At 41.9% G+C, this 26,163-nt stretch overlaps 1 protein-coding gene across 4 annotated transcripts in view; it reads right to left on the bottom strand.

Annotated features, from left to right (window-relative positions):
- RMDN2 (regulator of microtubule dynamics 2) overlaps nt 1-26,163 on the bottom strand; it is a 284,536-nt gene that overhangs the window by 34,367 nt on the left and 224,006 nt on the right. For all 4 annotated transcript variants that reach the window (XM_089681783.1, XM_089681782.1, XM_089681784.1 and 1 more), the window contains 2 exons: nt 12,963-13,016; nt 12,234-12,314 (listed from right to left, as the gene is read on the bottom strand). In XM_089681783.1, the coding sequence (XP_089537909.1) occupies nt 12,234-12,314; nt 12,963-13,016 (135 nt within the window). The remainder of the gene's footprint in view (nt 1-12,233; nt 12,315-12,962; nt 13,017-26,163) is intronic.

The raw sequence follows: 26,163 nt of genomic DNA, 5'->3' as shown, positions 1-26,163 counted from the left end.
AATACAGGGACATTATACATTTGTCTATATGGGCTCATCGGTTTCTGATACCCTCTTCCATGATTTTTATAGGGTGATCTCCCCTCTCCTTGTTTCCCCTTATACGGTGGGGGATCCTTCTTTCCAATACCACTCATAATAGGGGGGTGCCTGTTGTCCTCTTTCCCCCCTATCGGTGAATTGGCAGGTGAGGATTCTGCTGAAACACATTGTGGCATCACTACATCCTGCCATTTATAAATTTTTTTACATTGATAGTCCCCCATATCTCTGAGAAATTTTTTATGTTTTTTCTATTTAATCTCAATATCCTTTTTATTCAATTGCTCATGTAATACTTTCATTAATTCATTATATTCTTTTTGATCCTTATATACCTCCACTTTTTTCCTCAACTCTCCTAATTTAGATTCAACTCCACCCAACTTTCTCTTCTTTCTATCATCAATTGGACTCCCCTCACACAGTTAACCCTTTCATTGAATATAAAATTAACCCCTTCCTCCCCAGTGCCATTAGTACAGTGTCAGTGTTTTTTTTTTTGCACTGATCATTGGTGTCACTGGGGATGTAAGTGACCCCAAGTCAGTTCCCCCCCAGTGTCAGAATGTCTGCCGCAGTCCCGCAGTCCTGCCATAAGTCACTGATAGCCGTCATTATTAGTTTAAAAAAAAATTAAAAATCCCAGTATCTTTCCCGCCATCTGTAAACGCTATAACTTTCACGTAAACCAATTAATTTACACTTATTGGGGTTTTGTTTAGCAAAGACGTCGCAGAATGCATTTTGGCCGAAATTTATGATGAAATTTGATTTGATTTATAGCGCAAAAAATAAACGAACAGGCGATCAAATACCACCGAAAGAAAGCTCAATTTGTGGGAAAAAAAGGACGGAAATTTAATTTGGGTGCAGTGTTGCATGACCACGCAATTGTCAGTTAAAGTAACGCAGCGACATAACACAAACCTCTTCTCTAACCGCTTCCTGACCACCCTATAGCAGAAATACTACTACAGGGCGGCATGGGTGCGCAAAATCACATATATATATATATATATATATATATATATATACACATGATTTGCGCTCCCATGGTTTTCACGCCCCTGCCAGATAGCGTCAGATTGCCCGTCAGTACAACAGTCATCACATTTAACCCCTTGATTGCCAGGAGCACGCTCATGTACAATAAACCTCCATTGCTAGTATAGTGTCTGAACGGGTTAATATCTTTGATCAGATCAGCACTATACCACCGTTCACATTAGTATAGTGTTCCCAAAAACGCAGCGTTAGCGGGATCAGCCCCGGCACCTGCCTGCACCTGCGTTTAGCCCCTACGCTTACCCCACCCTCCCTTCTCCCCCAGCAAGTGCAGTGTCAGTAGGTCCCTGTCACTTGATACATTGCACACAAAACCGCAGTGTTGGCAGAATCAGGCCTGATCTCTGTTAGCACTTGCCGGTAAATTTTGATGACTCTCAAATGCAGCAGAGTGCCAGTACTAGTGCTGTGCTACTTTTTGGTGAACTGGCAAGCACCAGCAGCCTAGTACATCTTGGTCTTTCACATACCTCCTTGATTTTTGGAGCTGTTTTTCACGGAATATCTGTATGCGTTGATTGTGGATCAAAGCAATTTATATGCACAACAATTTATCGCCGCCAACCCAAATTCAAACCTTGCCAGACCAGTCACATGGAAACTCATTACGTTTTTCGAATTTAAATTATTTTTGGGCCTAACCCTCAACATGGGCATTACTAAAAGAAATGAATTGCGGTTGTATTGGTCCACAGACCCAATTCATCATATCCCGTGTTCTCTGCTGCCATGGCCAGGCATAGATATGAGAGTATAATGTGTTTTATGCATTTCAACGACAATACACTCTGTCATCCTCGGGGTGACCCTGAATTTGACCGGCTCCACAAAATTCAGCCCCTCGCAAATCACCTTAACCAAAAATTTGCAGATGTCTATACTCCCCAGCAAAACATCTGCGTTGATGAGTCCCTCATTAATTTTTCTGGCCGCCTTGCATTCAAACAATTTCTCCCCTGCAGGCGTGCCAGATATGGGGTCAAGATGTAGAAGACCTGTGAGAGGGTAACAGGCTATACTTATAAGTTTTGGATTTAGGACAGAAAAGATCACGTGGAGCCCCCTGGATGCCCAGACTACATGGGGAGCAGTGGCAAGATAGTTTGGGACTTGGTGTCATCCTTTTTCCATATGGGGTACCACTTTTACGTGGACAATTTTTATTCAAGCGTGCCACTATTTAGACATTTGTTCAATCTTGGAACAGGTGCTTGTTGCAAAGTGTAACCTAATGTGTACCCACCTTTAGAAGTGGGTGGATGCAGGGCGGTATATTCTAATGGTGGGCATGCCACACACTTTTTCTGGCAGAGATTTCTTCTCATTTTTGTAATTCAATCCACAGGCTGCATACAAAAAAAAAAAACAAAAAAAAAACATAGTATATATACCCAACAAGGACCAGCGACGTACTGGTACATCACTGGATTTGAATGGTTATACCAGGATGATGCCTACAGCTGCAGGCATCATCCTGGTATCGTTTTTTTCAGCCGGCAATTGGCTTTCATGTAAAAGCAATCCTAGTGGCTAATTAGCTGCAGGATTGGTTTTACAAGCAGCGGAAGATGATGCCCCCCCTCCTCCGCTGCCTTCCACAGCCTTCTCGGGCAGTCTCGTGTCATCGGGGGAACCTGAGAATTCAGCCGGTGTTTCTGCCAGCTGACCATAGGGCTGATTGGAGACTAGAATGGTGCCAATCATCTCTATAGCCTAAGAATTTGGAAGCTACAAGCATTTAATCACTTCAGTTTCGCAGGATATAAACAGCGCCATTTGTAAATTGGGAAAGCATCTGATCACATCAGAGGAGATATCTAGAGCCTGACAGACACCAGATTTCTCAAAAAAGAATATATGACAATGCCCATTGAAGTTATAGGGGATATTTGCATTCCCTGTTATAGCATTAAAAGTGATAAAAAAAAAAAATAAAAATGAAAGGTACAAATGTAAAAATAATAAAAAAGAAAAAAAAAAAAAAAGAAAGAAAATCGCCCCTACCATGCGCGCACACCTGTGTGCACAAGCCTTGACCTTGTGCCGGTATATAAACAGCGGTTGCACCATGCATGTGAGGTATTGCCGTGAACGTCAGATCAAGGGCAGTAATTCTAACACTAGACCTCCTCTGTAAATCTAAAATGGTAGCTTTTAAAGGCTTTTAAATTGTTGCCGAGAGATATTAAAAAAGTTTGCAGTTTGTTGCCATTGCATATATTGTGTTTTTGTGCACTAAAAGTAAAAAAAGTGTATTTTTTTTTTAAAATTTGCTTTTGAAAAATCGCTGCACGAGTACTATGTGCCATAAAAAATTGTAGTACCCACCATTTTATTCACTAGGGTGACTGCTTTAAAAAAATATATCATGTTGGGGGTTTAAATTAATTTCCTAGCAAAAAATACTGATTTTTGTCATGTGAACAAAAAGTGTGAGAAAAGGCTTGGTCTTCAGGTGGTTAGAAGAGTGAGAGATGTGGGCATAAACTTCTAATGCTGGGCATAAAACACCCCCTCCCCCCAAAACGACCCCTTTTTGGAAAGTAAACACCCCAAACTATTTGCTGAGAGGCATGTTGAATCAATAGAAGAATGTATTTTTTTTACCACAAGTTTTTGGAAAATGACAAAAAAATATATATTTTTTTTTTTACACAAAATGCTCACTTAAATGATTTACTGCACACACATGCCATGGGTATATGTGTAATTACTCCCCAAAATACATTCTGCTACTTCTCCCGAGTATGGGGGTACCACATGTGAGAGACGTTTTGGCAGTCTAGCCAAGCACAGGACCCCAAAATCCAATAAGCACCTTCAGGCTTTTAAAGGGCTTTATTTCCTCATTACACTTCCAGACTACCTATCACAGTTTCGGAGGCCCTGAAATGCCAGGATAGCACCTAACCCCCCCAAATGATCCCCTTTTTGGAAAGTAGACACCCCAAGGAATTTGATAAAAAGCACGGTAAGTATTTTGCTGATCTCATTTGTTGCCACAAGGTTTTGGAAAATGAAGAAAAAAAACAAAAACATATTTTTGTTCTATTCTTTTTTTATATTTCAAAACCTTGTGAGAAAAAATGGGATCTGCAAAATACTCACCATGCCTCTTTTTAAATTCCTTGGGGTGTCTACTTTCCAAAAAGGGATCATTTGGGGGGGGGGGGGGGTTGGTGCTATTCTGGCATGTCAGGGCCTTCGAAACTGTGATAGGTAGTGAGGAAGTGTAATGAGGAAGTTACGCACCTTCAGGCTTTCAAAGTAGTCATTGGATTTCAGGCTCCTGTATGTGGCTAGGCTCCCAACAAGTCTCACAAACGTGGTATCCCCATACTTGGTAGAAGTAGCAGAATGTATTTTGGGGTGTAATTCCACATATACCCATGGCTTGAGCGAGAAATAAATCATTTAAAATGACAACTTTGTGTAAAAAAAAAAGAAAGTTTTGTCATTTTCCAGAAACTTGTGGGAAAAAAATAAATCTTCCATGGACTCAATATTCCTCTCAGCAAATAGCTTAGGGTGTCTACTTTCCGAAAAGGGGTCATTTGAGGGTGTTTATACTATCCTGGTATTTTAGCACCTCAAGAAATGTGATAAGCAGTCAGAAAGTAAAAGCTGTGTAAATTCCATTATCTATACCATATTTTGTAGATGCTATAACTTTCACACAAAGCAATCAATATACACTTATTGGAAATTTTTTAACCAAAAACATGTAGCGGAATACATTTTGGCCTAAATTTATGACGAAATTTTAGTTTTTTTGGATATTTTTTATGACCGAATTGAGAAAATAGTTTTTTTCAAAAATGTTTTTTCTTCAAAACTTTTTCTGGTTATAGCGCCAAAAATAAAAAGTGCACAGGTGATCAAATACCACCAAAAGAAAGCTCTATTTGTGTGAAAAAAAGAACATAAATTTCATTTATGTACCGTATTGCATGACCACGCAATTGTCCGTTAAACTAGCACAGCGCTGTATAGCAAAAAATTGCGTAAATTGTAGTATCTATACCATAGTTTGTAGACGCTATAACTTTCACACAAAGCAATCAATATACACTTATTGGGATTTTTTTTACCAAAAACATGTAGCAGAATACATTTTGGCCTAAATTTATAACTAACTTTGAGTTTACTATATATTTTTTCTAGCTGAAAGTAAAAAATATCGTTTTTCTTCAAAATTTTTGGTCTTTTTTTGTTTATAGCGTGAAAAATAAAAAGCGCACAGGTGATCAAATACCACCGAAAGAAAGCTCTATTTGTGTGAAAAAAAGGCGTAAATTTCCTTTGGGTGCAGCATTGCATGGCCACGCAATTATCGGTTGAATTAGTGCAGCGCCGAGTAGCAAAAAGAGGCCTGGTCAGGAAGGGGGGTAAATCCTCAGGAGGGCAAGTGGTTAAGCTACTTCTAACATACAGCATAGGCATACTTAGAATTACACTTCAAAACACATTCTGCTACGTCTCTCGAGTATGGAAATACACATGCATGAGACTTTTTCACAGCCACATAGAGGGACCCAAAATCCAAAGAAAACCTTCAGGCATTCTAGGGACAGATTATGCATCTCATTTGCTTACTACCTATCACATTTTTGGAGGCACTGATATACCAGGACACAATATTACCACATTTTGGTGATTAAACTCCCTGAGGTATTTTCTAAAAGGAAAAATGAGTCGTTTAACCACTTCAAGTCTGGGCACTTTTACCCCCTTCCTGTCCAGGCCAATTTTCAGCTTTCAGTACTATCACACTTTGAATGACAATTGCGCGGTCATACAACACTGTACCTATATGAATTTTTTTAGCATTTTTTTTAGACAGATAAAGCTTTATTTTGGTGGTATTTATTCACCACTGGGATTTTTATTTTATTTGCTATGTAAATAAAAAAGTCCAAAAATTTAGAAAAAAAGTTTTTCTTATAAAATTTAGCAAATTTACTAATATTTCATCATAAATCTTGTCCAAAATTTATTCCGTTATCTTTTTAGTAAAAAACAAAAAAACCCAAATTAGTTTATAACCAAAAATTATAATTTTTAAACTTTTTTTTTAAAATTTTTTTTTATATTATTTATGTTTTTTTTTTTTTTTTTTTACCATACTGTCACCCTAGCAGTGTCACCATGATGACACTGTACTAATTGTGGGGGGTGATGAAGATTTTTTTTTTTTACACTGACTGTTTTTACACCCATAAAGGCTGTAAAAGCAATCATTTCTCCTCCTCTCTGGCTGCATTCTTGCAGCCATTGAGAACTACTGTGCAAGCTGTGATTGGTCACAGCTTGTTACATGGTACAAGGTTGTTGTGAATAGCCTTGTACCATATGACCTCTGTGATCATTCACAGATTTCACACGTAGTAAGCAATGATGTCAGAAGTGACATCTTCCTTACTACTCTGCATGTGATCATTGATTGGCCAATCAGTGATCACATGATCGGGACCTCACACAGAGGTCCCATCGGACGATCGGTGTTCCACTGTTTCCGGAGGACACAGCGGGCACCGGATCACAGTGCTGCGCGCTCCCAGGGAGTAGGGGGCGGGGAGGCCATTTATAAATGGCCACCTGACCCTGCACTGCCACTGTCCGGCCGTTTATATACAACGGCCGGACGGGAGGTGGTTAAAGACTTAATGAATAATAATAAATTAAATGTATTTATTTATTTTGTAAACAAAGCTGTCAATTAATAAGATATTTTTCACACATAGCATGGGTATACTTAGATCCATACCCCAAAATACATTAAGATACTTCCTCTGAGTATGGGGAAGTATGTGAGCCGTGCAGGAGCCTCCAATGCGGGCTGATGTATGGGTACATTTAACCCGCTTGTTGGCACTTCTTCCCGTCTGCTGTTTAAAGGCTGTGGGCAGAGGGGAAGCAGTTAAACAGGCCAGGGTCAGTACAGGCAGCAGGCAGAGATGTGGTTAGCAAACAGTCAAAGGATGCTGACTGCTTCAGATCAAAGGTTTTCAGATGCAGGGCCTTCTTGGTAAATTAGGGTTGTTACAATTCCTTCTTGACAGTTTAGGAAGGAGCCAGGTCTTCCTGCGGACTTATAGATGGCAAATGTGTTGTACGTGGACAATTGAAAACAACTTTTTTATACCAGTAAACGGGTCTTCACATTCCTAGGTAGGGCTTCAGCATCTGGTCATTGAAATCTACACTTGTATAAATTCTATCCATGTATGCAAAGAGGCTTTTAGACCAGACTGGACCTTCATTTCTACTGAGGTGTCTTGTTGGAAGGATAAAAGGATATAGACATCCTGCTTATCCATCTTTGCAGAACGTCCTTGTGATTTGGTAGCATTGTACCACAAGCTACAGATTGCTGCATCAAAAGATGTCTGAAAAGTGGCACACTGGAACAGAAATTGTAAATAAAGAGGCAGTATCACTGATGGAATAAGGCTGAAATAAGGTTCCACACTATCTTTCCACTGCTACCCAAATAAATTGGGCATTCAGGGGCTCCAGATGGCTTTCTCTTCCTTCATACATACAGTGCCTTGAAAAAATGTTAATACCCCTTGAAATTTTCCACATTTTGTCATGTTACAACCAAAAACATAAATGTATTTTATTGGGATTTTATGTGATAGACCAACACAAAGTGGCACATAATTGTGAGGTGGAAGGAAAATGATAAATGGTTTTCAAAATTGTTTTACAAATCAATATCTGAAAAGTGTGGTGTGCATTTGTAGTCAGACCCCTTTACTCTGATACCCCTAAATAAAATCTAGTGGAATTGATTGACTTCAGAAGTCACCTAATTAGTAAATAGAGTCCACCTGTGTGTAATTTAATCTCAGTATAAATACAGCTGTTCTGTAAAGCCCTCAGAGGTTTGTTAGAGAACATTAGCGAACAAACAGCATCATGAAGGCCAAGGAACACACCAGACAGGTCAGGGTTAGGTTATTAAAAAATATCCCAAGCCTTGAACATCTCACGGAGCACTGTTCAATCCATCATCCGAAAATGGAAACAGTATGGCACAACTGCAAACCTAGCAAGACATGGCCATCCAACTAAGCTGACAGGCTGGGCAAGGAGAGCATTAATCAGAGAAATAGCCAAGAGGCCCATGGTAACTCTGGAAGAGCTGCAGAGATCCACAGCTCAAGTGAGAGAATCTGTCCACAGGACAACTATTAGTCGTGCACTCCACAAATCTGGCCTTTATGGAAGAGTGGCAAGAAGAAAGCGATTGTTGAAAGAAAGCCAAAAGAAGTCCAATTTGCAGTTTGCGAGAAGCCATGTGGGGGACAAGGTGCTTTGGTCAGATGAGACCAAAATGTAACTTTTTGGCCTAAAAGCAAAACGCTATGTGTGGTGGAAAATTAACACTGCACATCACCCTGAGCATACAATCCCCACCATGAAACGTGGTGGCAGCATCATGTTGTGGGAATGCTTTTCTTCAGCAGGGACGGGAAAGCTAGTCTGAGCTGATGAGAGGATGGATGGAGCCAAATGCAGGGCAATCTTAGAAGAAAATCTGTTAAGAGTCAGGCTTGAGACTGGGGCAGAGGTTCACCTTCAGCAGAACAACGACCTGAAACATACAGCCAGAGCTACAATGGAATTGTTTAGATCAAAGCATATTCATGTGCTAGAATAGCTCAGTCAAATTCCAGACTTAAATCCAATTGAGAATCTGTGGCAAGACTTGAAAATTGCTGTTCACAGACGCTCTCCATCCAATCTGACAGAGCTTGAGCTATTTTTCAAAGAAGAATGGGCAAAAATTTCACTCTCTAGATGTGCAAAACTGGTAGAGGCATACCCAAAAAGACTTGCAGCTGTAATTGCAGTGAAAGGTGGTTCTACAAAGTATTATCATTTTCCTTCCACTTCACAATTATGTGCCACTTTGTGTTGGTCTATTAAATAAAATGCACAGTCCAACTTTTAATCAAAACAAAAGTGTGTATTGGCACGAGAGAGGTAGTAGTGGGTATGCGGACTATAAAGAGTCTTAAGAGGTGTGTAAAAAATTCAGTTATAGGCTTCTCCATACGACCGCGGGGGGGAAAAAAAGGGAGGGTGGGGAGAGAAAAATATATAAAGTATATGGTAGTTCAGGAAGGGTTTTGCAGCTTGAATAGTTCAAATGGTGGAGGAGTCTTATAGTTCAGGTAGTAATGGGCAGGAGGGGGGGTGTGGTAAGAAATAAAATTATATATATAAATATATATAGCTGCAATATGAACACCGTCTTTTAATCTGCGCCTCCGTATTCTAAACACCCAGTAGTGCCGATATCTTCTTAATGAATATTCTTCCTCCACAAGTGATAAAAATCCTCTTCCTCCACTTAATGCCCTCAAGTAAATAAAAATCGTATACAGTGCATTATCTACAACGCATGGTATCCAAAACACAAAAACGCACTTACAAAAATAGTGCTAATATGTGCAAAAATCACTCCTCCGTGTGTGCACCTTTAGCCATCCATCATCCTTACTCTTACCCTCTCACAAATTTGAAAAAGCTTCCACAAAATCCACCTTCCTTCGTGGTTGGGCTCCTAGATCCGTCCACTTTTGTATAGGTAATATACCTCTGAAGGAATTACATATAATGTCATATCTTCAAAACAGTACTTTCACTCTATTTGTGCTCCCCTCACAACATAGACTCTCAGTGATAGTGAACACACTGACCGCCACCTCCTATCTTATGCACCTTACCACACGATAAAGTCCATTCGCATAGCAAAGAGGGCTCCTCTCACTCTACAGATCATCCAGTTCTCATTGGCATCATAACATGTAGCAAAATACAACCAAAATAGTGTAGTAGGCAATGATAAGGATATGACTTATTTAATAATAAAATTGCACTTACAAGAAAGACAAGGTGTCTCAGCATGTATACAAATGGCAAGCAGTATGAAAAACCTTTTCCGAAATGGCCGCTCCGTAACTTCCAGTTTACGCCCGACGTCAATTTCTGATGCATTTCGTCACTTCCGACTTCATCTGAGGCAACCAGCTTACAGACAAACTGAATTAGCCTGTCTACCAGTATGCGTTAAAAACAGGGGTTTAGTTAGCACACATTTGCAAACACATGTGTATGCTGCAGAGCCTCTTCACAGGGGGAGCCCTCTTTTCTATGCAAGTGGACTTTATTGTCTGGTAAGGAGGTGGCGATCAGTGTGTTCACTAGCACTGTAAGTCTATGTTGTAAGGGAAGCAAGAATAGAATGAAAGTACTGTTTTGAAGATATGATACTATATGTAATTCTTTAGGAGGTATATTTCCTATACAAAAGTGGACGGATCTAGGATCCCAACCATGAAGGAAGGTGGATTTTGTGGAAGCTTTTTCAAATTTGTGAGAGGGTAAGAGTAAGGATGAAGGATGGTTAAAAGTGCACAAATGGTGGAGTCATTTTTGCACGTATTAGCACTGTTTTTGTGTGTTGGATACCATGCGTTATAGATAATGCACTATATGCGATTTATATTTCTTTGAGGGCAGTAAGTGGAGGAAGATATTGGCAGTACTAGGTGTTTAGAATACGAAGACGCTGATTAAAAGTTGGACTGTGCATTTTGGACTTTCGGGTGAGAAAGTATATATTTTGGCGTCAGGGCTTTATTTGTGTTAGCACATAGAATCAGACAGGTACATTTATTTATTTATTAAATAAAATCCCAATAAAATAAATTTCAAGGGGTATGAATACTTTTTCAAGGCAAAGTATGTAACCTGTGGCCCTTTCACAAAGTTTGTTTAACTCTGAAATGTATGAGGGACTCATCAATACAGACATTTTTGTGGGGTTATATATTTCAGAAAATTTTGGGGACATGAAAAAAGTGGCCTAAATTTTTGGAGCCTAACATATGCGGGGTGACTTTAGGGAGGGCACAGGGAATTGTCATTGAAATGCAAGAATCTTGTGATCAGGGGCGGACTGACCATTTGGAAACTCGGGCACTGCCCGAGTGCCCGGGGTCAGTGAGTGGCCCCATGAGATGCCCCTGGTACCTTTTTCATAGGCTTTTTTGAGTTTGGGCAAGGACACAGGGGCCCCATGATCCCCTATTGCCCGGGGGCCCCATGAGTTGTCAGTCCGCCCCTGCTTGTGATTATTTTATAGCATGTCCTGAACATAACTGAGGAGTATAATGATATATGGTGAATTGGGTGTGTGGACCAACACAGGCAGAGTTAATTTTTTCTTTTTATTTGTGATTCCCATGTTTAGGGTACCCATATAAGAAGAAGAGAAGGTGCAAACAGTGTTAATAAAAAGGTAGTTTAAAAAGAACTTAAAAACAAAACATCCACTCACATGAATAATGGTAGTGTAGTATAGGTGACTAAGCCTCAAAAATATGCAATTACTTCCAAGGGGATGACTCCGAAGTGGCATCCACAAACTCTCTGAACCTTGACAGCAGAGACCTGCAGCGGAGCGGATGACAGGATGGGGCGGCTGGAGTATACCGAATAAAATCAATAAGATTTTATCCATTATACGTTACGTGTACATTTTAGGTTTATTACAAGCTAAAGGCAGAGTTTAGAGGATTTCTTGTGTGAGCAAACACTTGTTTACAGGGAAGAGGTAGAAAATATGTAGGCGCCTGATAGTGTAAAAATCAAGGTGCCTGGAACTAGGCTTTTAGTTTGTTCCTAGTTTTTCATGTGTAATTCAGGATTTACAAAAAAAAAATGTCAGCTTATTAAAAATTGGGTTGAAGGTATAAAATTTGACATCAGTGGCCAGCAGCAAATGAGTTGTAAAATGAAATAGGTTTCCAGAGCACAGGGGAATTATTGTAGAGCAAACATTTTCCCATATTCTAGCCATTTTAATTTCAGAAATAAAAAAAATTCCTATACAGGTATTTTTGGAAAATGTGTTTTATAAATGTTATTCTGGTCCACTTTGCGGTAGGCTATGGTACGTTATCACATGCACCGTAATGCTTGACACAATGTGTTGCGTTAAGGCAACCCATTCATTTTAGACCTGGCAATGCACCCAGACTCACCAATTTTCTATGTGAACAAGGCTTACACAGTAGGTTATACTGCACAATATTCAGACTGCTCACCTCTTTAGAAACCGATGGCATTGTTGTTGCATCATCACAGTACTTCAAAGCTACAGCTTTCTGTCCAAGATCTTTATAGCACTAGGAATAAACATACAGCATGAAAATAAAACTACTACAAAAGTAACACACAACATTACCAGACAAGTTGAAAAATATAAGATGTGCTTGGTTTGTATTAACAAAAAGAAAGGGCAGAGTATGGAAGTCTGCTGTCACCAGATATATAAGGTGCCAGTGGCTACCATAAATCAACAAAATCTAAAGTAATAACATTTCATAGACTTAAAGGAAATCTTCAATGCTGCCACTAAAAAAGATAAGGTATATAAGTGCTATTTTCAAATTACTACTAAAAATTCTCTTTAAATTTTAATCTGCAGCTGCTCTGATTTTAAAACGACCCAAAAGTATACATTACTTCTTTACAATATATCAAATGCCATGTTTTCTATTCTTTATAGTTAAAATAATAAAGATAGTGTGATTTTTCCTACAACACTGAGATTTCTCAAGTGGTGATAAAAAAGCTGACCCTCTCATTCCATCAGTCAGTCTAAAATTGACATGTGAAGGCAAATGTGCATTTGTTGTAACCTTTGCAGTCTATATAGTTTGCCCGACAATAAATATTTTTAACAATTATGACAGTTACATTTTAACTTATAACTTAGGCACTGATGTATATGGTGCTGATGAACAGATGCTAAAATGAATTGCATTATTTACCTTTGCTAGAAACACATAATTGTATTTTGAATAACCAGGTTGCATCTCTTCCGCCTGTAATATTAGGCACAAAAAATAAACATGACATGGTAACAATATGGCAATACAATGTATCAAACATTACTAGCAAGTGTTTTGAGCAAATAAAAGGTATGGGTCAATGAATGTAACCACTACCAACAATGTTCTGGGTAAGGAAAGGTTGGTGAAAATAAATGTAATCTACTGTCTGGTGACAGTGAGGGGGGACAACAAATGACAGGGTATATACTAGAGTGGTATACAGAAGAGTGAAATGATCTTAAGTAAAGAGCACAAAACAGTAGTACAGAGTAGGGCAGTGTGTGTATAGAATACAAAGGTCATAAAGTGGTTCCAAAGTTAAAGTTTTTTTACCTTAATGCATTTTATTAATTAAGGTAAAAAAAAACAAAAAACCTTCAACTAGCTACTCCTCCTTCTCCTCCCCCTCCCTAAACACTTACAGTACCTGATTCCTATATTGATCCAGCGCTGTGCCCGCCTGCAGCTCTTCTCTCCTCTCTCCCTGATCTCACAAGCTTCACTGAAAGCAGTGGCAGCCATTGGCTCCTACTGTTGTCAGTCAAATCCTGTGAGAAGGGGGCGGGGCTGAGCCACGCATTGTGTCTATGGACGCACATAGCCCAGCTCAGGAGCATACATGCACATGTGCCCCAGAGCATACAGCTTTCCTATGGGGGCACATGGAAGAAAGGAGGAACAGAAAGTGCCATCGGGGACATCCAAAAGAGGCGGTAAAGGGCCATTCTGTGCAACATCATTCCACAGAGCAAGTAATTATAAGCCTCTTTGTTATTTAAATAATTTGCCTTTACAACTTTATTTAAGTGTATAATGCACAGCACAGTGTACCAAGGAAAGTAGAATGCAACATTCAATGCAGAGGGGTGTACTGTATAGAACATACAGCACAGTGTGTAGAGCGGAACCTTGTTAAGAACAGAATGAAGTGGCATGTAGTAGATCATCATCAATAAAATAGAACAGACAAACTGCCAATTATGGGTGTGCCAAGCACAACTGATAGATAAGCACTACAAGACATTGACATACTGTAGGTGACAGTGCAAGTTTTATGAAGAGCTGTCACTCACTGCTACCTCATTAGGTCTAGAACCATAATGAAAAAACAAACAAAAATTCCCAGCTCACTTACCAGCCAGCCTGCAACAAACTGAATTACCCTGTCTAACAGTTCACGTTAAAACAAGTGGTTTAGTTTGTACACATTTGCAAATACATGCGTACGCTGCAGAAGCCACTTCATGGCAACCAAGTGTATCTGATGTCCTAACTCTATAAATTCTGAGAGACTCCAAAGTTAGAGCACATACAGTATATAATAATGTACAGACTGAGGGCACGTATGCCTAGAGGGAGCCAACCCCTCCTTAAAGGTATAGGAACGATTTGGACACTCAGCAATAGCACAATGGCAGCAAAGGTATGCAGTGCATCCCCTCAGCGATTCACCAACAGTACAAACAAATGGCAACCACCCCAATCTGTATCTGGCTCTTGCAGCAAGGAGCACATGAAAGGGTGATACATGTCACAAACCATACTGGCCCTACAGATTGTTATTCAAGGTTCCTTCATACCTGACTGATTGCAGAGACTTTGCAGAACCCTGTATCATCTATTTCCTTTATTCCCAGTACATACCTTTTGATTGCACTACAGCCAGTACTATGGGCAAGTAATGCTGCTGAGCTATGTACACCTCTGTATAAGGAGGTGTAACAGAATCATTACATTTGCCACCATAGTATAGTACCAAAAGTTTAGTTCTCTGGTAAAACGTTTTGCCTAATCACAAGCCAAATTAGATGTGAATGTCTTTTCTTGGAGGCAGCTGAGCAAAAAATATCTTCTTTTTAGTAGAGAGAGGGATCAAAATCAGCCATGGCAGTCTGCAATGGGGCTTCTAATTTGTGGATGGGGGGGCGTGTGGAGAATAAGAGCTATCCTCTGGGAGCTTTAAAGAGACTTCTATGGAGAAATACTGTACCAGCTAAGCAGCCAATTAGTGCATCAACCACTGAAGAGTTGTTGTTGTTCAAGTTGCAAGAGTGTTGATCAAGATGTTATTAATATAATGTTAATGATGTACCTTAAGTCTTCAGTAAAGTTCCAGGCCATTCTGAGCCTCTGCACGATCAAAAGTTGAAAGTGAAGTGAAGAGAAATGGAAAGTGAAGTGTTTGAGGGAGACGGAAGATTGGGTGTGATGTGAATAGACTGCATGACTGCAGTGTGACGTTTCCCTTTTTGCTTCAAATATAGTCCTCTATGCACAATGCTTAAGGCCTCCCATTAAATGAAAAACCAAGTATCCCTCTGCCACTTAGGTTTTGAATGGATGCTGAGTCTGTTAGACTTGCCATTCCATTATCAACCACCATACTCAAAAATTAATACATTTGCCTGTTATTCAGGGAAACTGAATTTGAGACATTGCAGAATCAGGGTGTCCAGAGCTTTAAAGCTCGAATCTTTCATTTTAAAGAATGTATTGATGATATGAAATGTGTAACAACACATTCAAAATGCACTGGACAGTTATTCTTTTGACTCACAAATGGTGGTTATTGATACTTTCATATTTAGCAACAAAATCACAAAAACAAAAATATGGTCATAGCCATAGAGGTGAATGAGACACAGAGAAATCTGTCCCCATAATGCATTTAGCACCAATTTAAAAAGCAGCAGCATAGGAGCTGAGCTCTTCACACAGAACGTCTTACAGAGGAGGAATAGAGGTCAAAATCTGTGTCCAGGAAACAGATCCACTAAAATTGAGGCAGGTTATTCTGGGACAGTGGAGGTGGCAAGGATACAAAGAGCTAAGAAATATTTAATCAGGGGCTTACCCACAGGGGTCGCAATTGCGACCTGGCCCCATGCTGCAGGGACCCCATGCCACTGAATGTCTGCGGGAGGGAGAGAGGGAGAGGGTGAGAGGCCGGCATTTAAACGCTGCCGGTGGAACATGTAGAGATTGATTACTCTATATGCAGCTGCCCCCATCGCTCCTCCTATCCAGCTTCTTTGTGCTGCCCCACCATGCTCTCAGGTGACCTCTCCCCCAAACTCTTTCACGAGCCCCCCTCCTCCCCCACAGTGCTGCCATGTTACCCTCTCCCACCGGCTGCTGCGAGGGATACTGTCGAGATGGAGAGCAGGGAATGGGCTGGTAATTATGTCATTTACCAGCCCCTTCCTTTTCTGAATGGAGAGTCAGTGATCAGTACCAATTGGTGTCCATTCATAACTGAAGTGTAGTAAACTGTGTTTACTATGCTTCTGCTAAGGAATGAACAGGAAGCTCTGTACAGAGATATCCCTGTCCATTCATACTGTGACCCTGAGGTCATCACAGAGGACAAGGGAGCACTCTTTACATCTGAAGGAAAAGAGATTTAATCTCAAAATATTTGAATAAACGTTTTCTTCACAGTAAGAGCTGTGAAAGTGTGGAAAAGACTTCCTCAAGAGTTGGTTATGGTCAGCTCAGTAGATTGCTTTAACCACTTGCCTGCTGGGCACTTTTACCCCCTTCCTGCCCAGGCCAATTTTCAGCTTTCAGCGCTGTCCCACTTTAAATGACAATTGTGTCGTCATGCAACACTGAACCCAAACAAAATTTTTATTATTATTTTGAGACAGATAGAGCTTTCTTTTGGTGGTGTTTAATCACCACTGGGGTTTTTATTTTTTGCTAAACAAACTAAAAAAGACTGAAAATTTTTTAATTAAAAAAAAGTTTTTTCTTAGTTTCTGTTATAAATATTTGTAAAGAAGTAATTTTTCTCCTTCACTGATGTGCGCTAATGAGGCTGCAGTGATGGGCATTGATAGGCACTGATAGGAGGAACTGATGGGCATTGACAGGCGTCACTTGTGGGCATTGACAGGCATCACTGATGGACAATGAAAGGCAGCACTCATATATGGCACTGGTGGGCACTGGTAGGCGGCACTGATTGGAACTTTTAGGCGGCACTGACAGGCACTAATAGGTGGCACTGATTGGTGGCACTGATAGGCGACACTGAAAGACAGCTCTGATGGGCACTGATATGTGGCATTGATGTGCACTGAAGGGCACTGGTATGTGGCACGTACAGGTGGCATTGATGGGCACTGACAGGTGGCACTGATGGGGCTACACTGATCATCAGGGCACTGATCATCAGTGCCCTGATGATCAGTCTACATGTCCCCTATGAGGAATGCCAACTACTGGCTCTCCTCTCCTCACGAGCTGTCAGCAGGAGAGGACTGCCAATAACCAGCATTTCCGATTTACATATGATCAGCTGTGATTGGACACAGCTGATCACATGACAGAGCCGACGTCATTGGCTCTTTACAGTGATCAGTGATCCACTGTGTCCCAGGGACACAGTGCACCACCGATCGCCGCGCGCCTCCAAGAGATTAGAAGAAAAGCCAGATATTGAATGTACACATTACCTGGTGCAGCAGAGTGGGGCAATGTAAAGCAGGACCACAATTTGAGGGAGATTTACTAAAACTTGTGCACTCAGAATCTGGTGCAGTTGCGCATGGTAGCCAATCAGCTTCTAACTTCAGCTTGTTCAGTTACGCTTTGGCAATAAAATTGGTTTCTATGCAGAGCTGCACCAGGTTTTGCACTTTCCAGTTTTAGTAAATAGCCCGCTTTATCTCAGGTCTGATTATGCAACATGGAAGGTTGGGAATATAACAAGCAATGCTAAAGCACAAGTCCCGTCTTCTAAACTTGACAATGAACAGCAACTGTTAAAGGGGTGGAACACTTAGAGCTGATTCACATATATGCGTTGCGGATTGAAACTCAGGTTTCACAGCTAATTGATACAGTAGCTGTTCACAGGTTCACGTCAGGTTTACATCAGGTTCAGGACAGGATTAGCTCAGGATCTTATCCTATTCACACATATGCAGTTTAGGAACGGTTCACATAGAAGTCAATAGCCTGTAATCTGCACCTGAACCTGAGGCCACTGCTCAGAAATCAGACATGATTCTTTTTAAAACCACACTGAATCCGCATCAGCCGTGTGCTGGACATATGCGAAAAGGCATCATAGGAAGCAATGTTATTTCACATGTCATGTGGTTTGGATGCAGTTCAAACCGCATGGGGGAGGAGCCACCGTCATATGGCTCAGAGAAAATGGCCACCGGGTTGTTGCAGCTGACCCAGTTTGTACCTAAATGTCTGCAAGTGCTCAATAGCCAGATTGGGGTGACCACTTGATTTAGACTATGGAACCACAGGTCCCAGCGGGAAACAAGGTCCTTGCTCCTGAAACACTGGGCAGAAATAACTGGTTTGCTGAAAGCAGAGAGGGGTTTATACCAACTAGGACTGCCCATAGGCTGTGTCAAATTTCTTTTCTGCCTAATATCATATTCCTGCAGGTGGCGCTTTACATTCTGTGGTCAAGAATAATAAGAACATGAAGCTGTGTCCGTCAGTGAACAAAAGAGAAATCAAGTTCATGCCTGTGACCCACATGACAAGTATGAATAAACAAGCTTTGGCCAAACGTCTCTTTTAATACTGTAAATGGAATACTGGGTGCTAGCAAGGATAAAGGTTTTTGCTCAGTGCACAGCGTGCAACATGTACACAATGGACAGCTCGAGGATAAATAGAATAGTGACATACTGTATATGAGCAAGTTTCCCTTATTGAAGCTCATGGCTCAGGGCACACTGCTGGGGTTCTTTTCATAATTGATTCTTTATACAAGTGATATGCTCATCTGTCCCTCAACAGATATGCTGCTGCCTTTCAGCCACCCAAAGCTGACTGATTGCTTTCTCTGTGTGCTTTGGTATGCTGCTGCTTTTCATCCACCTAAAACCGAAAATGTACTGATTGCATTCTCTGTCTTAGTGCTTTGGTATGCTGCTGCCTTTCCTCCATCCAAAACTAAAAACTGACTGATTGCTTTCTCTGCCTTCACATAAGTAGCCCTGTCTGCATCATTATGATATTTATGTTGCTCTGTAGTGTCTTACCTAAATTATGGGCTGATCTTACTTTTACAATTATACCCTCTTGCAAGCCTTATTCAGATGTGAAAGGTATGCTTTGCTAGCCAGGCATGCTTTTATTAACTCTTGATTAATTAATTGACAAACAGCCATCCCCACCCTTCACAGTGTAAAGCTAAACCACCTTTATGGGGGGGAGCACATTGTTGGGATTCATTCCAATAATGATTCTTTATACAAGTGATATGCACTTCAGGCTCTGCACTTGAGTGAATGTACAAATCAAAAATACACAGCAATCTGCTCTGAAAAACACAGAACAGGCTGCAGGTGACCTTGTTTCTTCATCCAGCTCTCTTTCCTCTCTGTAACATGCGCTCACTATGACTGTGAATGTTGTGTCCTCTATACTTAACCCATTTTCTCCACCCCACAGCTTATAGATATCACCATCACTTCTATCGTCTCCTTATTACTGCACTCACCAACTCCTGATAATTCTACACCCACTTGTCTAACCTCCTCTCCTGACCTGAAGCAACGTTTCTACTCACTCTGATGGCAACACCCTTGACCTTGTATTCCCCTACACTCCATGCAACCTCTCCAATAATCCTTTCCCTCCCACTGATCACCTTAGTAGTTTCACTCTCTCCCTGTCTTACACCTCCGCTCCCTGCCAAACAGTTATATGTAGGCTCTACTCTGCTACCGACCACCTCTATGACAAAATCTCATCCCTGTCCTACCCCAACCTAGCCACTTCTGTTTACAACAGTTAATCGTTATCCTCCATAGACAAGCTTGCTCCCTCACTACACACAGAATCAGGCTCCGACCCCTACAACCTTGGCAAACAGATGATATCAGAAGTCTGAAAAAATGTACCCATGCTCTTGAGCACCTGTGGTGTAAGACTAAGTCTCAGAAAGACTTCAACCAATACATGTCTGCCCTCTCACTGCCAAGCAGACCTATTTTATCACTGTCACTAACACCTTCTCAGTCTGCCCCCCGTCAACTCCTCTCTACTTTGTCCTTCACTGCCTCAACCTACCAACTAACTCACTGCTCAGGACATTGCTGACTTCAAAAATAAGATTGATACGATTTGTGATGAGATCTCCTTTGTACACATATCTCCTCTACTTAACACCCTATGTCCAAAAGGTACACTCAACACTTTCCTTGTTCAACCCTGCTACTATAGATGAGGTTGATAAACTTTTTTTCTAATGAACACCTGCTCTCTAGACCCTGTTCCCTCGCAAATGCTATGGTCACCCTCTGGCTCTAGCCTACACTCTCTAACTCACATCTTCAATCTCTCCCACTCTTCTTCAATGTTCCCCAACTCTCTGAAACACACACTAGTCACCCCTATACTTAAAAAGCCTTTGAACATTAACAACCTGCGCCCCATTTCCTTGTTCCTCTTTTCCTCCAAACTCCTTGAATGTTTGGTCTACAACCGACTGGGCAACCATCTTACTGAGAGTAACCTTCTTGATCCCTGTCAGTCTGGATTTTGCTCTCAACACTCCTCGGAAACTGCTCTCTTAAAACTAACAAACAATCTACTAATGGCTAAAAACAATTGACACTATTCTGTACTCCTACTCCTGAACCTCTTTGCCACCTTTGACATAATGGATCACTCCCTTCTCATAAAAAAAAACTCCACATTCTCTGCTTTACATATACAGTATACCCTTAAAGGATAAGTTCACCCTTCCACAAATATAATAAACACACATTTTTTGCAGGTAAAAAGATTTGCATTTATTATTTTTGTGTTAGAAGCCTGTAACGCATTGCACCAGTGATCAGCAGATCGCTGATGCTATGCAGGTCTCCTGCACACTGTCAATGTATATGCTTACTTGTACATCCTGTACCGATACTTGCTGACAGGAAGACTCAATGAACTACACAGTGCTCTCAGCACCGTGGTAGTTCACGGAGGACTACAAGCTGACAACCGCTAAGACTGTCGGGACTTGTAGTCCATTCATTCACAGAACACTGTGAACGAATGACGAGGCTGTGTGGGGGAGCTGTAGGATCGGGAACATATTACATGTTCCACCCTAAAAATGGGTGGAACATGTAACATGTTCCCAGAGTTGAACTTATTCTTTAAAGGTAGTATTAGCTTGGGAAATGCACAGCTTTTTGAAAAGAACATAGGTGGTAAAGAAAGATGCTTCTTTATGAAAGCCTGCAACAGTTTTCCTGAGGTAGGTTAGAAATTGGAGGATTAAATTATAAAATTGTCGAAATGGGTGGGTTAGTGTATATTCAATTAAAGGGGAATTTGACTTTTGTAAAAAAAAAACAAAAAAAACATAGCATATAGAATTGCTATATTTGCTACAAGTCGTTTTGTAATTTAATGTTATTGAAAATACTGTCCATTTCAATCTGCAGCCACTGTAATTTTCACTTAAATATATTTTTAATGAAAAAACTACAAAAATGTAATGCAATATGGCAACCTGAAGGCGTTTTGTACACCGTTAGTGTATGGGAAGCCCCTACAAATCTAATTTTCTGCTTTTGTGATTGGCGCTCTGATTTACTGAGATGTCCGCACCAAGATGCAATAAAACTTCAGACATCCTCTGCTGTAGGAATTACATTTTTGGTGAGATACACCCTAAAGCCTTGTTAACACTTGAGGTGCTCTCTAAAGAGTGACCTAAAAGGGACCTCTAAATAGACCATATGAGCACAGAAAGTAAGATCTTTTGCAATTACTACATTTGCATAGTAAATCAGTTTTAGAACTCAAGGATAGCAAAATAGGGTTAGGAGCATAGATTTGTTTCAAATTCCAACTTCAGTTATGGCATTATTTTTAGCTTAGTTAGTTAGTTAAAGTGCATTGAATGTTTTCATTTGTGTCTATTTCCCCCATGTAAAACCAGGAGAAGAAATGGATTGGGTGTCAGTAGAACTTAAAGCATCGGATAACACTTCAGACCTGGTATGAGGTTTTATCCCTTCCCCACTCATATGAAAAACACATGCTGCTGTCCCCCATTGGAAAGTTAATTTTACATAATGTACTTGTGGGACCCTGTCAGTAGGACTGGAATTAAAATTTCTCATGTATACACAAACCTAATAGGGGTTTAAATTTCTCCTCACTTTTTTTTTTGTATGTAGAAAAAAAATCTAATTTTCCTTATCATACATCAAGGGACACAGAGCAGGCTATTCATAACTATGTGGGATGTCCCAAAACAATAAGAAATTTGAGGGGAGGGTGACACCATGATAGCCACCGTCAATCCCTCAGGACCTACTCAGCCATCTGTAAAACACTGCAGGCAAAGGCAGAATCCTCTGTGGCTCCGACATCCACCTGGTAGAACCTTGTGAATGTGTGAACTATAGACCTTGTAGCGGCCTTGCAAACCTGAACCACTGACGCCTAATGGCATATTGCCCAAGATGCCCCCACACTCCTGGTGGAATGTGCCTTCACCTGAAAGGGTGGGACTTTACCTTTCAAACCATAGGCTTGAATGATCAATTGGCGGATCCAATGAGAAATAGTCACCTTGGATGCCGCAGGCCCCTCTGGCAGCACAAATAGAGCATCTGACCTCCTGACCTGTGCTGTTGCCTTCAACAAGACCCTTGACAGCACGAACCACATCCAAGGTATGCAGAGATCTTTCTCTTGCTGACTGAGACCTAGGAAAGAATGAAGGCAGAACTATGTCCTGATTGAAATGAAAACCAGAAACCGCCTTTGGTAAAAAGCACGGATGAGGTTGCAACACCACCTTATGACACAAAACCAAAAATGGTTCTCTGCAAGATAGAGCTGCCAGCTCTGACACCCTTCTCGCAGAAGTGATTGCCACTAAAAACAACACTTTACTAGTCAACAGGACCAGTGGAATCTCTACCCCTGCTGCGCGAGGGTCCCTTACCCTGGACACAAAAAGACTGACCTTGTTGTTGAACCTGGATGCCAATAGATCTACATCCGGGCAACCTGGTTTTCTTGAAAACATCAAGATGCAAGGCCCATTACCCTGGAATCAACTACCAGTGACTGTGATAATCCGCCTGCCAATTTTCCACACCTCAAATGAACACTACTGACAGACTTGGAACATATCTCTGTGCCCAGGTCCGAATGTAGTTCACCTCCTTCTGAGCACCTTGACTCCTGGTACAGCCCTGGTGGTTGATGTATGAGGCTGCTGTGGCTGTCAGGGACCCCAGATCTTTCCGCGGCGTATGGGTCTGCGCATGCGCGGTATGCCGGGCTGCACTAGCATGCGAGCATTAGGACCTGGGCACCCGCGACGGCAGCAGCGGTCGCGCATGCACACTCGCAATCGCAGAGGCGCACCTGGCACCAATGAGGGTGCATGGCGCCCTATTTAAACAGGTCAGGTCTATGTTCTAGTTGCCATATGGTCTTACCTGTATCCTGTGTTTCCTGAATTAGATTGCCTTGTTGCCAACCCTGCCTGACCTTGATTTGCTGACTGTCTCCTGCTCTGATCCCTGGCTTGTCTGACCATTCTCCTGTCTAATCCTGCACGTTTTGATCTCCTGTTACCAAACCCGGCTTGTGACCAGTTTATCCTTCTGTCTACTGTTTTTGCACCGTTCTGCCTCCACCACTACCGACCCGGCCTGCCCGACGCCGCTCTCTCTACCTCCTTACATTAGGCTCTCACCTGCTATACACCTCCAGTAGTGCTTCTACCACAGCTGGGTGCACCCAGGGGCCGCGACCTGGTTTCGGCCTGCTCCAAGTCCATCCCCACCATCAGGGGCCCTGGTGAACAAGCAGGTCGGGGCTTAGATTCCATGCTTTGAGGAATTCCGCTCTGTGGAACGCTAGAGGCTACTGCCAGCAGGTCCTTAACAGTGGCATTGTCGGACTGAATACTTACAGGTCAACCCTGAAGCCTGGATGTTCAATACGTCAGAGCTAGCCTCACTGCTTGAAGTTCCAGGAAATTGATGGGAAGAACCCTTTCCCATAGAAGCCATGTTCCCTGAACTGTGGCCTCCTCCAGAAACAGCCCCCCAACATGAAAGGCTTGCATAGGTGGTTACCAACTTTCACACCAATGGCCAAAAGGATCTTCCCTTCTCCAATTGTGAGTTATCCACCAGGCTCTGGAGACAGAGATATGCAGTAATCCAGGGCCAGAATCATTTTGTTCCAAACAGACAGAATGTACCTTTGCAGCTGTCTGGAGTGTAATTGAGCATAGGGAATGCCTCGCATGTGGACACCATCTTACCTAGCAACCTCATACAGATGCGAAATGAAGGATACTTCTTGGCCTTCAAACTGCAAATCTTGTTCCTCAGGGCAACGTTCCCCTGGAGGCAGAAATACCTTTGCCTGAACCGTGTCGAAGACCATCCCCAAATACTCCAGGGTCTGCACTGGTTCCAGGGCCAACTTCTTGAGGTTGAGCACCAAGCCCAGCTGTTCCAGGATCTGCATCGAAAGGACCACATCCTGCTTCAGATTGGCACCGACCAATTTCTGAGCAAAAGATCGTCTAGATAAACTGTGATCGATACTCCCCGAGTCCTGTGTAGCCCCAACACCGAACTTTTTTTTGTGAAAGCTCTGTGAGCCGTGGCCAGCCCAAACAGTAGTGCTATGAACTGGAAATGCTAAGCCCCTACCAGAAACCGCAGAAATCTTTGGTGAGGAATGAATATTGGTACATGCAGGTATGTGTCACTGATGTCTATGGACGCTAAAAAATCTCCCTCCTGTAAGGAAGCCACTACTGACAAAACCGATTCCATATGAAAGGATTGGACATTTAGGAACTGATTTAGCCGCTTGAGGTCCAAAATGGGTCTTACATCCCCATTTGGTTTTGGGACTGTAAACGGGTTTGAATAAAACCCCTGAAACCTTTCATCCACTGGAACCTCCGTGATTACTCCTTGAGCCAAAAGGCAATTGAGTGCCTGAAATAAAGCTCTTATTTTCTCTGGATTCGTTGGTACATTTGATCTTTGATAACGGGGAGAGGTAAATACCAGAAATTCTAGTCTGTACTGCAGAGAAATCGTGGAAATGACCCATTTGACTTGGATTAGAGCCCTCCATGCGACCACAAAATTCAAAAGCCTTCTCCCCACCCGAACAAGCGGGGGCACCCCTTCATAAGGAGGCGGACTTTGGAACTGTCTTAGATGACTTTTGCAACCAGGGCCACCTTGGATTTTGATTTTGAGATCTACCCTGGGAGGCTGGGACCTGTGTGTGGCAAAACGACACCTTCTACCCCTTGAAATCTTTTAGATATATTATGTCCAAATCTTCCCCAACCAGTAGTTCCCCACGAAAAGGAAAACCTGCCAACAATTTTTTGCATGGCAGTTCTGCTGACCAACTCTTCAGCCACAAAACCCTGCGCATGTGCACTAATAAGAGGGCCAAGCGAGAAATTTGCTGAACTGAATCCTTAAGAGCATCAACTACGAAACACAAAGCACGCGGTACATCCTCCAAATCCTCGGCCGAGCATTTACCCTGCACTGATGGTCTTCCAATCCACTGCTTGACACGGTGAGAAACACTCTGGCAAATGCCAATAGCTGCCACAGCTGGCTATGCAGTAGAACCTGTCAGGGAGAAGGATGCCTTACCCTCTTCACGCCGGCCGCACACAAATGTGTGGCCTCCCAGCGTCTGGGCCTAGACGCCAAGCAGCCGCACATTTGTGTGTAATTAAGAAAAACATATATTCTGAGAGCGCGTGCCCTGCGCGCTCCCAGCACACGTCTGGTACTCACGGAAAGATCCTGATCTCCTCTTTCAATTGGGACCTTTCCCGATCATGTGACCACCATGATTCGCCATCACATGACCTAAAACCCTGCCCCACCTCCTGGCTTCTGAAACCCTTAAAGGGCCGGGAGGCACCGGTGCTAAGGGGTTAAGGAGAGACTCCAGCTTCTTATCCGCTGGGTGCTTGAAAACCTGTACATTATCCACAGGACATGTTATAGATTTATTCAGGGATGAAACAGCTGCATCCAATACAGGCAACCCCCAATTCTTAAACATTTGTTCCATGGGGTACAAGAAAGAGAACCTCTTTGGTGGAAAAAAAACCCTGACTGAGTGA

This window comes from Staurois parvus, unplaced genomic scaffold, assembly GCF_062004578.1.
Source record: "Staurois parvus isolate SC_StPar_1 unplaced genomic scaffold, SC_StPar_1.0 ptg000277l, whole genome shotgun sequence".
Taxonomy (NCBI): domain Eukaryota; kingdom Metazoa; phylum Chordata; class Amphibia; order Anura; family Ranidae; genus Staurois; species Staurois parvus.
This window is presented reverse-complemented; position numbering and strand designations above follow the sequence as displayed.